Source organism: Xiphias gladius, chromosome 22, assembly GCF_016859285.1.
Source record: "Xiphias gladius isolate SHS-SW01 ecotype Sanya breed wild chromosome 22, ASM1685928v1, whole genome shotgun sequence".
NCBI lineage: Eukaryota > Metazoa > Chordata > Actinopteri > Istiophoriformes > Xiphiidae > Xiphias > Xiphias gladius.
The window spans coordinates 24,005,985-24,024,264 of NC_053421.1; the positions used below are offsets into that span (position 1 = coordinate 24,005,985).

General features: G+C 41.1%; 1 protein-coding gene across 3 annotated transcripts; it reads right to left on the minus strand.

The window, feature by feature from the left end:
* Positions 1–5,877: 5,877 nt before the first annotated feature.
* LOC120784245 (protein rapunzel-like) lies at positions 5,878–17,282 on the minus strand. 3 transcript variants are annotated; one of them, XM_040117863.1, is made up of 3 exons: positions 17,199–17,251; positions 8,774–8,837; positions 5,878–8,605 (listed from the first exon to the last, which is right to left on the minus strand). In XM_040117863.1, exon 3 carries the CDS (start codon positions 8,577–8,579, stop codon positions 7,404–7,406), a length of 1,176 nt encoding a protein of 391 aa, XP_039973797.1. In that variant the 5' UTR covers positions 8,580–8,605; positions 8,774–8,837; positions 17,199–17,251; the 3' UTR covers positions 5,878–7,403. The 3 variants fall into 3 exon arrangements, with proteins under 3 accessions (XP_039973797.1, XP_039973796.1, XP_039973795.1); XM_040117862.1 differs by lacking the exon at positions 17,199–17,251 and adding an exon at positions 13,338–13,452; XM_040117861.1 differs by lacking the exons at positions 5,878–8,605; positions 8,774–8,837 and adding an exon at positions 13,471–15,578 and having other exon boundaries at positions 17,199–17,282.
* Positions 17,283–18,280: the final 998 nt, after the last annotated feature.

An 18,280-nucleotide genomic window follows, 5' to 3' on the forward strand; every position in this document is an offset into this window, starting at 1 on the left:
TAGAGGCTGACTTGTGAAAGGAAGGTTGTTGGTTCGAATCCGGGCCCAGTAGGACAAATCTTTCTGAGAAAAGTGAAGGAACAACGACGAGGCTTTATACCCTAACCCCCAAAAACACGAAACATGATATTCACATTTGAGATAACACGCAGTGTTGTTTTCATAAGTGATTTCTTACATTTCACCAATGAAATATCCAGAAATCCCATGTGCTGATATGATGTGAATTTATCACAATGTGAAATAGTGTGGAACGTGAAAAAAATGTGAAATGCACTTCACATGTGATAAATCAACTTGCTATTTCTTTTTTAAAAGGGCTGTAAGTGTAACCGGTGCATGTCTGTGAAAAAAAAAAAGCATTGCTTTAAGTGATAGTTGTCGTGTTAAATAAAAAAATAAAAATAAAAAAGTAAAAAAAAATACTGACTAACTACTTCAGAGCAATGTTGTTTAACCGTTAAAGAAACAGTGCTCTGTTCAAGGGCACCCTTACGGTCAGAAATGTTACCACACAGTTTTCTCCAGTTTGTTTAGGAAAATTAAACTACACAGAGGGAGAGAAACCAGTTTATTTTAATTACTGAAGGGGTGGAGAATATGACTTAAGGGCTGTGCATTGTTTGTGCTGATGTCACTGTTTGTTTTTCCAGTGAAATACGGATCTTGGAGGCCTCGCTCGCACACTGTTTGAATAGGCGAGAGGTATGACAGACCTGACTGTGATACCAACTCTAAAGCTCAATAGAAGAGGAGTTTCTTTGACACACAGCCAGATAGCAGTGCTAGCTTGTTGGGTCTTGCCTAGATATTGGTATGTAAGGAACGATGACAGAGGACAAGAGTAACAAGGGTGAAGAAAGGGACCAAAGCGTGCGGACTGAAAAAAAACATGGTGTTTGAGCACAGAGAGTGCAAGTCGAGCAGTTTTCTGGTTTTAGGTGTTTTTCCCCCCACAATTTCTCCATGGTTGTCAGTTTACTTGAAGCAGGAGCCTGAGCCACAACATTAATTATTAGAGAGTTTCACCAATAAAGAATTGTAAACCTGAATTCATAAATTTTTTTGGCCACATGGTGGCAGTGCAGCGAACTCTAAACACAACTATAATATGATGAGCTAAAAAACAAAACAACGACCTGTGAAAAAAGAAAATCCATTGCTATTATAAAAATAGAGCAGGTTTAGCCAATTTTTAAAAAAATGGAAAAATAAGACGTTACGAGATTCAAAAACAAGACAGATAAAGGATCGCTTTTAATTAGCTGATTACTACATTTTTAACTTGTCAAGTATTAGCATAATCCCATACAGCTAAAAGCTAACTTCTCAGATACTCCACTTTTCCACAGCAACAGCTGCTAATGAGAGTAGGTTTCCAGGAATTACACAGCAGCCAATAAACAGGGCTCGCCGTCCCCAACTGTTTGTTCTGAGAACTCCTATGGCATTAACGGAAGAACTTAAGCTCAAGTTTTTCTGACATCTCTCTTTTTTTTCAGTTAAGGAATATATCTTCAGAAGGGAACACTTCTCGATCAATGTACAATCTTTGGAAGAATTTTATAGCCGTTAGCGGTTTAGGTTGTTGGTCGTAGTGAGAGGAATCTTCTCCGAGGTGAAATCCAAGGCCAGAGATGGGCAGCTTACCTTGTTTTCCTCTGCAAACTCTCCAAGATTATGACCTACGACCGATGAAACAACCGCATGTGGACACAACGTTTCGATGAGTGACACTTTTTGAAGTAGAATATTTTGTAAGAACACTCATCCTTAACCCTACCGCCTTACGTGGGACCATATTCTGACGACCTTCACTGGGTTTTCTTTGAAGGCTTCTTCACTTTGCTCAGCATCAACTGACTATTACAAGTTCCTCATGTTAGAAACCCAACATATTTGTTGACTAATCTTAAACTGAGCTGTATTCAGAGCCTTGAGCTGATGATGCATTTCAGAAACTTAGCCCCTCCTACGCACCGTCTGACATGCACCATCTGATTAAAATATGTGGCCACGTTTTTTTTTTTTTTTCAACCGAAAATGACTGCTATCTCCATTGAGAGTGAATTAAGTCGGAGTTTAGGGTTACACTGAGGTGATGGTTGCCAGCACAATGTATTCCTGCAAGGCGGGCGAGTCTTTCCGATGCCACGTGATGTTTTTCTGCGTTCCTGAGATCACCTGATGGGCCGGGCTCAATGCAGGGCTGTGTGGCCAAATCATATTCATGGCGGAGTAATTCTGGTCTGATTAAAAGCATCACTTTGCCCATTCAACTGTTTTGTGTCAGTAGCCCCTTTAACCCACCTGGGCGTAGACATAAACCGGCCTGTAGTAGCCTTTACAGAGGGAGAAAGGAGCTGCACTACCAAAACCTTTGCTACTAAATACATTTTATTCTGATAGTTTTGTGTTTTTTTAATTATATCTTTTAACTCAGTCACAGAGATCTTAGGTAGATCTGCAATCGTGCAGTTGCATAAATTTAGATAAATATGGGTTTTTTTTAAAAATATATCTTTATTGGCTCATTAGTAGAGCTGGTGAGTTTTTTCCTGATATTTGTGTGTTTTCTTGTGTTTTATTTGGTGCTTGTGTTGTACAAGTCAAAGTGTCAGTGTTGTGCATTATTTTCTCATGGGTCCCACTGAGTCCAGTACCATTCCTACAAGGTCAAGGTCGAGTTCAAGGTCAAGTTCAAGGTCAAGTTCAAGGTCAAGATCTATAATCGAGGGAATTTAAATGCTCACATTTATATTATCCAAAAAATGAAATATAAATACACACTATAAATAAAAGTAAATGAAAGTATATATCACAAAAGTTATAAAAAACACGTTTCTCATATAAAAATTCATGACATCCTTACAACCCGCTTGTCTATTCCCTAGAGGATCAAAGAAAGAGAACAGTTTGGTGTGTGTGATAGGCAGCTTCAGCCTGCCACTGCGTTAAGGACAACGACGACCCATGACGTCCACATGCAGAGGATGTCCCTCATTCTCCACAGTCCCACGTTGTAGAGAACAGATCATAATAAAATGAGTCCACCATCCTCTGTTGTGTTTCTCTGTCTTCATTAGCTTAACTGGCCTTCCCACCACATCCCAGGATCATGTCACATATTGTACTTACAGTACACCACATATAACAGACTCAAACCTGTTATTTTGTTCACGTGGATGCAACAGAAACAAATCGTGACACAACACTGACAAATTTAAACTGATATGTTGAACTCGTTAGCAAACAGTTGCTTATTTACATCGAGCAGTCATGGCAACATTATCATTGGTTTGGGGTGATGTGTGGGTCCTCGAGGCAAATATAAATCTAACCTTCACTCTCTTTTAGCTCTGTTTTTGGTCTCTACCAACCCCTGAGGGAAATATCTGGCCCTTTAGCTGCTAAATGCTCCACTGCGTTCACCAGCTAGTGGCTAATATTGTCTGTTGGCTGATTGGTGCTGACCAGGTAGTGTAGAGTGGAAATTTTAGAGTTGTGAAAAACAGCTGCTTGCTGTTGCCAAAAAAGACACTATGGGAGCAGTGAGAGTGAACCACAGCAGTAAAGCTGTGGGTTGGACGGTTAAACAAAATGCTGAAAGTCGCTGTAAAGCACTGTAAAGCCAAGGGGAACTGCAGATTAGAGTGATAATTCTCTATATGTTCATCACTACGGGCGACACCTGTCACATTGTCACATTGTTTCCGAAATGTCATTTGATTACTGTTTGTGAGAGTTAGCTGCTGTGCAATTCATCTTTTCTTTTCTGTTTGCTTATATGTTCACAAAAGGAATTTAAGAAGTGATAATCTGTCAGTGTTGTGTCCACAGCTTGTTTTCGCTGCCCCCAACTGGCCAAAAAAAAAATCAGTTATTGCAGGTCTGAAATAGCCAAACTGTTCTAAAAAGTCTCGAAGTCTCAGACGTTTGTCAGCGTTTGTCAGAGTTGATCATTTTCAAGGGTCATTTTTCAGTCTCAGCTTTTTTCTCTCAAAGTTGCTGATGAAGCAGCGTGTTGGCCTCAGCTCACTGATGTAAGTGGGTGAAATTTGGAAAGCGCTTGTGAGAGATTTGGTTCGTTAAGAAGCGAAGGGAAAGGTTACATTACTTCTGTCTCAGTCTTGTTCCATTGGAAAACAGGTACCCAGACAACAAGGTCTGTCTCCTCTCAAAGCCTGTCTGTTGAGACTTGCTTGTGATAAAGAGCTGTATAAATAAGTTGAATGCCCTTGAGCATGAAGTCGAATAGACGTGGACGCAGATACAGACAGGACTGTGGCACTAGACCAGAAGTTCTCAACGTGTACGGCTTAACACCATCATAAGCAAAGCAAAGACATCTCAGAACCGCTTGTCGAAGGTTACATATTTCTACGAGCTGTGAGCATTTTGAGCAAATGGTCTGTTTGACCTTGTGAGAGTGGTTAATGTGAATATTTATTAGAGGACTGGAGAAGTGACACTACCCGGTAATTCATAAGAAAAGAGCAAACACATGAAAAACCTGCTCTTGCTTTTTCTTTATTAATACCTTGATACTCGTCAGATTTTATCTCTGGACACACTGGAGCATATCATTGCATAGTTTGACCAGTTATCTCTGCTGAACGGGAAAATAATAGTAGCTTCCTCTTTGTCACACAAATCTTGTAATGAAGCTGTATAAACAGTTCAAATATTTGATTTATTTGGCTTTTGTTTTCATACTATTGTGAAAGGTCAGAGGTCAAATTTACCACATGCTTTTGGTTTAAGAGTCACAGTGTGTCCCCTCATAAAGTCATAAAATTAAAATCAACAAATTACAATTTTCAATACAGGTTTATAATTAAGCCTTGTGTTATACAGTGACATTCGGAGTTAGACTTAGAAATTCCTTCTGTTTTTGTCCAATCTCACATCTTGACAACTATATTTGACCCACTTGTTCATTTCCGTTGGGGCACTTGACCTGCCAGTGTAATGTACAGCAGGGACATGAGTCTTAATGTGCCGAAGATAGAAAAGCCACAACCACATAATTACGGGGCACTATGGGTGTTTCCAAACAAGCTAACCATAATATCCTTTTTCGCTTTTCTCTTTTTTTTAAAAAAGCTGTAGGGATTTCCCCGCGGAACAGTTGGGTGTCAAATCCCTCCCTCAGTTATACCTCAGAGGAGTTGAATTCAATCCAGTACTTTTTAAATCTGATTTTAAATCTCGTATGTTTATCTGTACATGTGACATTTGACCTTACTTGTTGTGGCGAATCTACGCTGTAGCAAGTTACAGAATACAGTGGCCTTTTTATAATACTGGCTTTACTGGGCAGCACGGGGGCTAACAGGAAAAGAGACATCCTGGAGCCACAAGGCCCAGTTTCAAATGTCTGTGACAGCGAGCACTGACCTTTCCAGTAGTGTTTTGACTCTCTGACAACTCCAATTGGAGCTGCTCTGCTCCTGATGTTGAATGACAAGTTTGTAAAAAAAAAAAAAAAAAAGTTTCTAAAATATAAAATATGTCTTAATAGGAGACATCATAATTGTTAAAAAACACCGTACATTAATAAATATGTAAATATGTCCTTATATCTGCTTACAAATACATTATAGTGTATATAGTGTTATAAACCATTTAGTAAATGTTTAAGTAGTGCTTATAAACGCTAAGTGTTACCAGTAAAACAACACACATTTAGATAAATGATTGCAGATAGTAACTGCAATCATTAGCAACCATATCTGTTGTGCTTGTTCTTATTTTGAACAATAAATGCACAAACAACACTGCGGGTAAGTGGTTTTTAAATGATTTTGAAATCAATACCCGGGATCATTCCAGGCGGTTTCAATTAGGTGTTCATTGCAACTTATATGGATTTTACCTCTGACACAGGTTTAGCCTCATTTGAGTTTATTTGGAAGATTTATTACATTCATTGCACCGCGGCATTTGGAATCTGAGACACCGACAACCCAAACACACTATATGGAAATAGAAATAATAAAAAACACAGGTGCAAAATAGACATTTTCAATCCATACTTTTACAGCAAATATGGGGAATGTTTTGGTCAGAGAATAAAACGTTCAAAAGAAATGGATTAATTTTATAAAGAAAATATAAACAACATACAAACAGAGAGGAAACACACAGATTACAGTGGTGTACAATAAGACACAAAATATCTAAAACAATCAGAACAGGTCAGTGGTGTACAAGGTGTAAAGTATATTTCTGCAGTGTCTCCATGACATATTTTTGTTCTCACAATGTAGTGTCAATGTCATTGACAGATTATACAAATTACCATAAAACTCTTCTGAAAACACCTCAGATCCTCAAAATTTACAAATTTCTGAAATCCAGTTTTACGGTTTACTCCTATACTAAATAAAAGTATATCCTCTATAAAAGTACGAAGTAAATGAAGTTGAGATTTTTGAGCAGGTACAAGTTTGCAGTTTGTCTTGCGCAATCACACAGGAAAAGATGAGACACAGGAAGAGCTATGCTAGGCATCTGTATGTAAACAAAGCGCAGCCGTCCCTACGCCTCAGCATGTTCATGGCAGGGTGTGTAAATAAAGTTTCAAGGGTAATAGTCCAGCACAGCAAATTTCGTTTGAGGCCTTGTCTCTTCTGCTCTTTTTGTGGTTTTTTTTCGTGTTCTACAGCAGTCGGTAATAAGGTTTACTATTTTTGTCAGATGAGCGCAAGACGCGAAATCGAAAAGGTTTTTAAGGCTTCTTTTACCGCCTTTGTAAATGTCCGGAGCCCCTTTCTCTCATGGCTTTGGTATATACGTCCTCAACAGGGCGAGGTCACTGCTTATCACTACCAGTAAAATATAATCTCTGAATGACAGCTGGATTCTCTACATCAACATATTTCCCAGCGCGTCCCGTTGCAACAAAACAACCACATCCTTCTGAACTTTATGACCACAGTAGAAGATACAGTCGTAGAGCTTATGACCGAATATCTCATAAGCTGTCAGCTTGGATATTGTTAAATTTGAAATTCCACTACTTTCATATCAAAAATAGACACTAAGGAATTTAATAGAGGCTAAACCAAGAGGTGAGCACTTGTGTCTGTTTAGAGAAATAAGCAAAGCACAGCTGCGTGAGATGAGAAAGGTCATTACTGTTGCTGAAAAAAATGAGATTCTGACAGTTTCAGGTGGTTGTACGTCATTGCTGCAAGAAACTAACAGTAAAAATTTTTACAAAAAGAAAATAATTCACTTACAAATGACAGACAGATATAATTAAGGCACATACTGTGTAATATTTCAATGCTAAGGCCCAGCAGAGAGGCCGCAATATACTGTGATTATCCGTGCATAAAGTAGCCTATAAATTTAGACTGAGTAACTTTTGAGAGTTTTTTTGAGCATCTAAAACTTCAAGCAGAGTGAACGCAAACGTAGAAGTTTTTCTGCTCCTCCCAGTAGTGGAGCTCATCGGTGAAGCTCCATGAGCAGGCCAGGTCTTTGCTGGTTTTGATCGTGTGGACCATGCAGTCGCCGGGCAACTTCTCAAACAGGAACTCTGCTACACCCACCACTGTGAGTTTCTTCTGACTCTGGATCAGCTGCTGGATGTTACTCTTATCCACAGGCTCAGGTGAGGAGCTGTAAGACACCCAAACGTTAAGTTTCTCATCCGATGACGTGACCTGGAAGCGACTCTTCCCTGTCGAGCAGTGATAATCCTTCTTGTTGGCGAACAGGCCCGAGGGTGTCCTGAATATACGCACGGACCAGCCCACCCAGTCGTACTTCTTCTTTAGTTTCTCTATGATGGCATCAGCTAACTGCTGGCTGGTTAAGCCTGACTGGTCTCTCACCATTCGTCGGGAATCCAGCTCAGCTTGTTCGGGGAAGCCGGTGATGCAGTCTTCAATCACAGCGTTCATTTTAGCCTGGACAGCCTTCATCTTCTCCCCCCAGTCTTTCAGAAGGGCATCCTCCTCATCATAACCCTTCAGAGCCGCATGGCCCAACAGTGCAATGAGTCCGATGCAGAAAAGCTTTTTCAGCCTGGCGCAGAAGTCCTCCATCGCCCGGCGACTCTTCTCCTCGTAGTTCAGGGTGATCTCCAGCACAGATTCCTCAGAGAAGTTTTCTCCCATCACAACATTGTAGAGGGTGTTAAGGTTTTTGTCGCCGCCCGTCTTGGCAAAATGCTCCAGAAAAAGCTTCTTCTTGACTTCCCTGAACTTGGGTTTGGCATTAAGGATGTCCATGTACTTCCTGAACTGGTTAGTGATGTTCTCCTCCACTGAGAAATATGCAGCATCCACTCCGCTCTTCTTGATCTCGTCGTTGATCCGCTGAATCTCCTCTGACACCACCTCCAGACGCTCTCGTACCTTCTGAAACTGCTCCTTCATGAATGCCGCCTCTTTGCTCTCCACATTGTCCAGAGCCAGTTTAACAATCGGAGCAGCGATGGAGAAAACAGGGAAGAGGTCACCAGCGATACTGGCCACTACTTCAGCTCCCTGTTCAAACACTTCCATCACAGTCTCCACCATATCCTTCTTTTCTGCTACAAGCTTCTGTAGCTGGTTTGCCATCTTTGCTGATCTAGCTCAGACTGAATCTAACAAGAAAAGAATATTGACATGGTTAGAGACAGTCAAAATTGGGCCTGTTGAGATAGTCAAGATAAATACAAACTGAGCTAAATAATAATGAAAGTGAGGCAGAAAGTGTAAGCCATTTCAATTTAGTGGCACGAACAAATGCTGACTTTTGCAGATTTACTCACAGCTCTGTTCCAGTGTTGTTGGACTCTGGCCTGCTCTCTTGCTCCTCTTACCACACAGCAAAAACTGATAAGGAAAGAGAGAAACTGCCGAGTTAGTTTCACTGCTGGCTGCTGGTCACACCCAGTGAGCAGTAAGTCAACAATGCAAAGAGAATTCAGCAGTGACGGAAGACCAGTACAAGTTAACTGTTTGTATGTCCTTTGTATGAAAGTTTAATTAAAAGGCTCTCTGCAATTCTGAAGTTTATATTTTGGACTAAGTGAGAATGGCAAAAGGGGAGTAGCTTTTATTTATCTTGAACAAGCAATGCACCATTTATCTTAGTACATTTAATATCAAAACAACAGGAGGAGCAATACCGGCTTCAAACCACACCGAGCCTAACCATGACCACTACTTAACACTTTTTTTAACATAGCTCACATTTATAAGAGAAGAATTGCAGTTACATTATACAGTCAAATAACAAATTGTAAAAGATTAAATGATGTGGTTAAAATGACAAATGCTCTATCTTTCCTAACTCACTGTCAGCCACACTGTCTATGTTACTCTCAAAGTCAATAAGGAACTTTTATGCTTAATTGGAATACTTTAACATCTTGGGAAATACACTTATTGGTTTTCTTGCCCAGAGTTAGATGAGAGGATCGATACCACTCTCATATCTGCCCGCTTATATATGAATATGAGGCTGCAGCCACCAGATGGTTAGCCTAGCGTAGCATAAATACTGGAAACACGGAGAAACAGATAGCCTGGCTTTATCCAACGGTGAGAAAATCTGCCAACCGGCACCTCTAAAATTCACTCGTTAACACTTTATATCTTGTTTGTTTAATCCACACAAAAACCAGAGTGTCACAACTGAGAGTTGTGATTTTATGGGGGGTAATGTGCTAGACTATTTCCTGGCCGGGTGCGGAGGCCTCCTAGACCGTCTGGTTCTTTAAACAAACAGAGATACAGTAATCTTTACAGGTTCTGGTGGGTGGATTTTGTTACCTTTGTCACCTCCTGTCTCTAAGATAAGCTTCTAGCTGGAGCTTCACATTTAACAGACATAACAGTCGTATTGACCTTCTCATCTCACCCACAATGCCAAACTATTCCTTTAACTTTGAGCCAACACCAATGAGAAGTCCTATAAGTGCTATGGATGAAGTCATAACAGCTACTGAGCTCATAAGTCAAGTTAACAAATATGCTGATGAAGACAGACTGAAAGCTAGTAAGTAGACCTTGAGTCGGGATTGTCTTGTTAAAACAGTCTGTTTTTATTCTGTCTGTAAATGCATCTGTTGCATTTTCACTTGGGCAGTCAATTATCTATCTCAATTGTAGTAACATTGTACACAAAAGCTTAAAGCAAGTATTCAGTGATGCTATGTGATTACTGAAATGAAGGAAATCACTTCCTGTGTTGCACTTCTTCAGCTTAAAAAGGAGAAATCCACTTGACTTGGAACATCTTCATCTAATACAAACAACTCCTCCCAAAGGCCAGGAACAGAAAAACAGCTTACTGTAAGAGTAGACTGATGTCATGGGCATGTTCAGACATGTCCTTTTGAAAAACTGGAAACATGTAATTTGGGAGGAAATCACATTTTGGTACAAAATTATGGTACAAATATTCACAGGCCTCACGAACTCAGTCTCACGTTCACGGTCTATGTAGCGGCCCTTGGCAATGAACCTGTCGACGCAAGTTTTAATTCAGGTTTCTGGCCTTCGTGTCCACTTTTTGGAATGGGGCTGAGGGAGAAGCAGAAGTGCTCTTTCTCCCTCAGCCAGCCCAGTGAACTTCGAGGCAGGAGGCGTGGGCGGGGATTAAGCGGAAGAGGTTAAATTTGCTCGGCAAGGCTGCGTTTTTCGAGAGTATCTCAGCAAGTTACCACAGCAACAAGACGATGGAAAAGTAATTTGTCAGCTTGTTCGTCTCTCTGCTGAGGTCTGCTCTGTCCCAGGGGTGTTTATCTAGCTGGACTGCAGAGGATTGCAGCGAGAAGATAGCACCCATTTCTCAGTCTGACACACTGCACACCTCTGCAGCTGTCAGACAGATCTGCAGGCATCCACCGACGAGGCAGATCTCTAGACTGTGATTAAAGTCCAACATGGATACACAGAAGATACCAAAGATGTATTGGCCTATGTCTTAAAATTAAAGGAACAGTTTGACATTATGGGAAATGCGCTTATACACTTTCTGAGCAAGAGTTAGATTGGCAAGAGAAGGTTGATATCACTCTTATGTGTGTACAGCGAATATGAAAGTACAGCCAGCAGCCAGTTAGCTTAGCAGGTAGCCTGGCTCCGTCCAAAGGCAACAAAACCTGCCAACAATCACCTCTAAAGCTCAGTAATTAACATGTTATATCTCATCTTTTTTAATCTGTACAAAAACCAAAGTGTAAAAACGACACATTGTGGTTTCACGGGGGTTAAATGCAGGACTATTTGTTGGCTCTGAGCAGGGACTTCCTGGAGTATCAACACACAAACCCAAAAACAAACAACTTGCTGTTTTTACTCTTCAGTTTTTCACATATTCAACTAACACGTTCTAACATGTTCTAACATGTTCAGTGAGTTCTAAAGGTGCTGCTAGGTGGATTTTTTAAAAATCTTTCAACATAGCCAGGCTAACAGTTTCCCCCTGTTTCCAGTCTTTATGCTAAGCTAAGCCAACCAGCTGCTGTGTTTAGCTTCATATTTAGCGAGATTGAGAGCAAAAGATTTGAGAGCAAAAACAACAAAGTACATGAAAATTCCAATAGGGTGTGGGAGCCTTTACATTTACTGTATCTAATTTGATTTGACTGTGCTAAAAACTGTGATTCCTGTTTTCCACTGATGTTCTCTCTCCATTTCTCTTTCCCCCTTGTCCCAGGAGTTGTGTAACTGCAGTCTGAGTGCATGTGAAGCACCTTTACACGGTCAATTCAAACATAAGAGTGCTTAAAGAAATCACATTTTCAGAGACAAAGAGCCCCTGAAGCTCACGTAACAGAGATATGTACATTTACACCAGTGCTGTACTTAAATACAATTTTGAGGCACAGGAGCATTCCCATTTTGTGCTACTTTCTTCTTCTACTCCACTACATTTCAGGGGGAAAGACTGTACTTTTTACAATACACTACATTTATTTGACAGCTATATTTAGTAGACACATTCTAGATTAAGATTTTACATTAAAAATATACATATAATAATCTTATAAAAGACAATCCATTGTTAAAGATTAAAATAGTGGTGCCCAACCATTTGGTCTTGTGACCCCTTACAACAAAGCAGTGTCTAGCTGGGGCCCCTTGTCACGTTTGAGATGTCTACGCGTTCTTGGCTGTTACGGGAAAAAATGATTTCATTTTTTGAAAAAAAAAAAGCCAAAGATTACTGAAAACGTATCAAAACCTTTTCTTTTTCTTTATATATAAAATAGTTAAAACTAGCTCCACCTCAACAGTAAAATGCCCTACTTTGAAGAATCAGTATTAACAATAATGCAATATATGTGCTAGGGGCATTTTTTTTATGCAGTACGTTTGCTTTTTATACTTTAAGGTCATTTTTTCTACTGAGACTTTTGTACTTTTACTGAGGTAACATGCTGAATGCAGGACTTTTACTTGCATTGGAGTGTCTTAACATTGCGGTATTGGTACTTCTTCCATCACTGGTGATACACAGGCGTATGAAATGCACTGATTTCACACAACATGTCGGAAACCTTGTTTCGTTCTGGAAACTTTATAGAGACAATTTCATTTAACACGATTGCAAATATGATAAAAACCAAAGGAACGTAAGTATAACACATCAGGGGGCACGCTGCCATCTGCTTTAAAAAAAAAAAAGGAAAACACGGTATCTTTCTCTGAAGGAGTCCGAAAAAAGTTCATGTATGAAGTGCTGGAGCTTCGTCTAGAAACACAGATGACCGAACCCTCCATCCCTTCCCCCGACAGCTGACCACTCAGTCTGACCGCTGAGAGAAAAACACCGAACGCCCCGTTAACGCGCCCACTTAACGGAGGAGTGTATCGACCAGTCCGCGTTGCGAGGTCTCTCGAACTGTCTCAGCCGAAAGGACCGAGGGCCAAGCGAGCACCGCGGGTTGGCACCGCGGACCGGGCCGCTGTGGCAGCGCGGCGGGAGGGTCGGATCGCGCCTCGAAAAAAAGTTGAGCACTTCCTGGAAAAAGTGGAGCGATGGCACCGACGCTGGCAACCAACGCCCGTAAAAGTACCAACTTTTGGTTTAGGCGGCATTACATTTCACACGTTCATTTTACCAACCACTTCACTTTATTACACGAAGCTGCGCCGATAATATCTGTAAGCGTTTTTGACTTTTCTTTCTTTTCTTTTTTTTAAACAGCAACACGATGTGTCAAAAGAGGAAAAAAAAAAAAAAAAAAAAAAGCTCGATTATGTAACGAGAGACCTGTATCCTATGATCCCACTCCCATGAAAGCGTCCCATCACTAGCGCGCAGTTAACCCAAATGTGCCTCGGCCACTACGAAACATTTTTGACCAGAAATGGACTCACCTTGAGGGACTTTACAGAAGATATACACTAACCGCCAGGCTGATTGTCTGCCTATTGGTCATGTGGTTCTCATGTTACAGAGGCACACCCAGTCAGACAGACATAAAAAAAAAAAAAAAAAAAAGAAAAAAGTTGGGTGGTGGAGGAAGGAGGAAAAAAGTTGTGAGCACAGTAACCTCCAACCATTTGGTAAACAACGGCGTGCTATCAAAGCGGTATAACTGTTGTCAGTCAGCAGAACATTATGCTTCGTGCCCCAGTCATGATTTGCAAACGGCTGTAACAGGCTTTAACTCCAAAACGTGCCTTTAAGTGACGGATTAATGATGACCAACGATGACAAAAGCATACACGTTTTTTTTGTTGTTTATTACAAATCAAATTAAAATATACACAGGTAGCTCGGTAAAGATTGTGGACTCAAGATTTTGGAAGTTTTCCCCGCAGCACTATATTGCACCAAAAGCAGCAAAAATATTGGATACTGGATTTAAAAAAAAAACAAAAAAAAAAACACACCCATATCTAGGAGAGGTCAATGGTTCCGTTACACCCAGAGATATTAAAGGGGTTAAAAGGAGAAGGGTACCTCACATATATGGCAGTTAACAGACTAATATCATCATATCGACTAACCCCTGGTAATAACCCACGGGGATGGAATCGCTGCATGTTTCGTAACACTAAGTCAAAGCTGGCATGGAGATGTATGGCTCTGAAATTTCTATAATACCCTGAAGCTGCTGTATCATCAACCAGAAGAAAGATATATACTGTATGTATAAGAATAAAAATCATTACTACTAAGACAGTGAATCACATACCAGAGAGCAGACAGAGCAGATTATGTATCAACACAGACAATATTTATGAATAATTTTCTATATCTGATGTAGATATTTCCAGGTCTCTGCTAAAGACATTCGTGAATGTATTTGTAGCTCGACTCTTCCTGTACGCAACTACGGTTTATGTTTTTTATGTTTTTTTAGCCTACTCAGGGTGGATACATAGGTGGGCTGTCTTGTGTTCTCCAAAGTAGTAACAATCGTCATGGAAGTTGTTGGTCTCCACCACATTCTTGTAATTGCTGACAGCATGGACCAGGTAGTTGGGGAAGCTCTTGATCAAAGACAGGGCCACTTTTGTCATGTCCCCCTTCAGCTTCTGTCCTTCAATCTGCTCCTGGATCTGAGTCTTGTTAATGGGCTTAGGGTTGACACAGAAGGAGAACACTACTATGATCTTGTTCTTGGTCAAAATTTCAAACCAGTTTTGCCTTCCAATTCCATGGTATTTCTTTCCTGCCAGCCAGTTGAAAAAGAAAATGCGTTCGCTCTCATTGAATGCCCTAATGGACCAGTTCACCCAGTCGTATTTCCCGGCAAGTGAATCCAGAAGGGTTCTGGTAAAGTCACGATCAACAGTGCCGGGATTCTCCTGAAGCAGGTGCTCCATGTCCTGCTTGGCTTGATCTGCAAAGTTCTCCGTACAGTCATCCACAGCAGCTTTCATTCGTTTTTCTACATCCTCCATCCGTCCCTGCCACTTCTTCACCATCTCCTTGCCTACTGCTCCTTCCTTGAGGGCGGCATGGCCCATGACGGCGATAATGCCCACCACAAAAAGCTTTTTCAGCTGGGCACAGAAATCCTCAACTGCCCGTCTGCTTCTCTCCTTCGTGGTGACTACTGTTTCCAGCATAGGTTTTCCTGAGATGTTCTCCCCAGTGACAGCATTGTAGAGGGCGTCCAAGTTCAAATCGCTGTCTGTGTTCTCGTAATGGCTGAGGAACTTCTCCATCTTCTTCTCCCGGAACTTTGGCTTGGCGTTGACAAAGTCCTGAAACTTTTCATACTGGCTGAGCATGTGCGCCTCTCGATCAAAGTTCTGCTTGTTCATGGACGAGTTCATCAGCTCTCTGGCAATTTCATCAATCTCGTTTTGGATTCCCTCAAGCTGCTGGGTGACAATTTCGAATTGTTGAGTCAGGTAGCGAGCCTCTTTGCCCTCCGGGTTGCTGAGTAGCTCGGCTGAAGCCATGAATATGGCCTCGAGCACGGGGTGAAGCTGGCCGACAGTGGCAGCGAGCACTTCAGAGGCTTGCCCCATGATCTCCACACCTTTCTCAATCTTGTCCCTGTTCTGCACAAGCCAATCTGCCACACTGTCCATCTTTGTATTATGTATTTCACGCTAGCTAAGTCAATTTGTTTTCCACAACGGAGACTTTGCTTGTGCCTGAAAGAAGAAAAAACATGAGACCCTTGTAAAGTTCATTATAGCGTGATATATTGACATTTCAGAAAAAATATGGTTCTCGTTTTTTTTTCTTCTTTTTTTGGTTAGATTTGGCAAAGCAGATGTAATCACATGACAAGAAGTAATTTTTTTTTCTCTCACAGGACATGTCCTGACAAAAGAAATCCAACAATAAAGAAAACAGCAGGTCATGTCAGCAGATGTAGGCATCCAGTTTCATGCCGCACCCTCAGAGCGTCTGTTAATGACGGGGACTCGTTTTTAAGCCTTGGTGGCATTGACACATTTCAAAAAAAAGGTCATGAATAAATACACAAACGAGTTACACATGGACGGCTATTCAGAACAAATATCAAACATGTTGGGTTTACTCATGAAGTAGGACGTGAAGTATTGTGCAACGTTGCAGTACTGGACCCTTGGGATATCATTTTTTTTACTGCTCTAACAATAGCCAAGACCTAAAACAAACGCAGATGTTCACAACATGGGAAAAAAGGCGAATTTACGATAGTATGGTTTAGGATGTAAAGTACTCAAGAGAGATGACCTAACTCATTTCACATTCCCTGGAGCCCATATCCAGTTCAGAAAAAGGCACACCCCGGACTGAGAGAAGAAAATCCCCACCAGTGCACTTGTTCAATAATGCAATCACACCTCCCTCCTCATCTAAGCTTCATCATAATTGAAACCAAAAATGATACAAATATCCTGTTTTTTGAGGGTTTTTGTATGAAAAAAAAAACACATGTACAGGTTTATTTGTTTAACCACATAACATAGGCTCACCAATAATTGCTGCAGTGATGAGATCAGTGGTTTTATTTTACAGCCTTTCCTATCGCTGCACTAATTAGATTCCTTTATTCAGTCACATACCATCAGTGTTTTTACAGTTTTTTCCGCATTTCTAACTGAACCAGGTGATGAAAAAGTGCACCATTTAAAATTTGAATTTGTAATGACATAACGGACTGAAATTCCATTCTGAAAGGGGAAAGAAACAGCAGTGAAATAAAATACTGAGTAATTATCGCGGTTTGTGCTTGGAAATATTTTCCCTCGCGAAACAAACAAAAAAAAATTTGTCTTCGTGTAACACAAAAAGTGAAATACGTTTTCTGTGAGAGGGGGAAAAAAAAGGCGAGTCCCACACAGACCTTGATCAAACACTGGTCCTGCCAATGTGATATGCTTTGCTACATATCTACAGACCTTTAATGGAGACCACATACTTAAGTCTTTGACAAGAGCACATCCCCCCAAAGGACTACCTCTGGCATTTCACTCGAATTTAGGCCATTTTTCAATAGCAGAGACATTAAACTTGTAAGGGAATAGAAGAAATAGAAAATCCAATTCTTCAAAGCTTCCAGTAAAGGTCAGCTTCAGTAATGGTGAGAAAAGCTGAACAGTGAGAAAGCTTTCTTTCTTTCTTTCTTTCTTTCTTTCTTTCTTTCTTTCTTTCTTTCTTTCGTTCTTTCTTTCTTTCCTTCTTTCTTTTACATTTTTGAGAAGACTAAAAATGATGGTAAAGTTGTGAAGTAAATGATGGGGATGCTGGATTAAGAATTAGAGCAAAAGGAAAGAACTCACCTTTCTAGCTAAATATCCAGTGGGCTTGAGTCCAGTTATCCAGTAATCCAGCTGTGCCTGTGAGCACCAGCCTTTTTGAGATGTATATATAGAGACACTCTCTCCCCCCCCCCCCCCTCTCTCTCTCTCTCTCTCTCTCTCTCTCCCAGTGTCTGTCTGTCTCTCTCTCCCTCGTCACTCCCCCTTTGGAACTACTCCATCCCTTTCCAGCATTCCTCAGAAACCCACTCAGAGGGATCAGGGGCCAGCACAGCACTGACACAGATAACATCCTGTAAACAGTCCTCATGAAGGGACACCATGCACCCTGGGAATTTTTTTTTTTTTTAAAAGGCTGGCTTCTCTGTATGTGTGTGTGTGTGTGTGTGTGTTTGTGTGTGTGTGTTTGTGTGCGTGTGTGTGTGTGTGTGTGTGTGTGTGTGTGTGTGTGTGTGTGTGTGTGTGTGTGGTGTGCATGTTTGAGAAAGAGGAACAGACGGACAAAGAGAGTGAAAGCTAGAATAAAAAGGAGGACAGTCACAGTAGGGCTCAGCAAAGTGCCCCATCAGGACAAAACTCCTCTTGTTGTGGCTTGAATGAGGTTTCTATGGCTACTGCACTGGTTGGGATTCACAGCAAGTTACTACTCCAAATAACAAAATAAAAAAAAAATCACTCATGTAGGACTGTACAAGACTAGTTTTCTGAATAAATACTTCTCGAGATGATTTCATGAATGTTGACCTATTTGTCTCTAAATCTGACAATTAGTGATGGAAAGCGATTGGTCGATGGATTCAGGCGTTGCAAAGAGGGACGACATTTACCCTGCAGGGGCAGCACTTTCAGAATCAGTCCGTCACAGCACCGAACAGTGAAAGACGGTCTGTGTTGTTGAGTACACACCGTGACAGCTCGTTCATGGCGTTTGTGCTCTATAAAGCTGGCTATGGCACGGGAGGCCCACTGTCACTGTCAGCTCTGCTGTTTAATGGCTCATAGATAGGCGGGAACAGGAAGAGGAGGGAAGGATGTCTGCAGTAAATTGATGCTGGTCAGAGGACAGAGGAGGCTTCGCATCCGCCTTGTTCCTGTGTCGTCCC

Excerpts from the sequence above, each read along its gene's own strand:
- LOC120784245 (XM_040117861.1), bottom strand. The coding sequence starts at position 15,512 with ATGGACAGTGTGGCAGATTGGCTTGTGCAGAACAGGGACAAGATTGAG.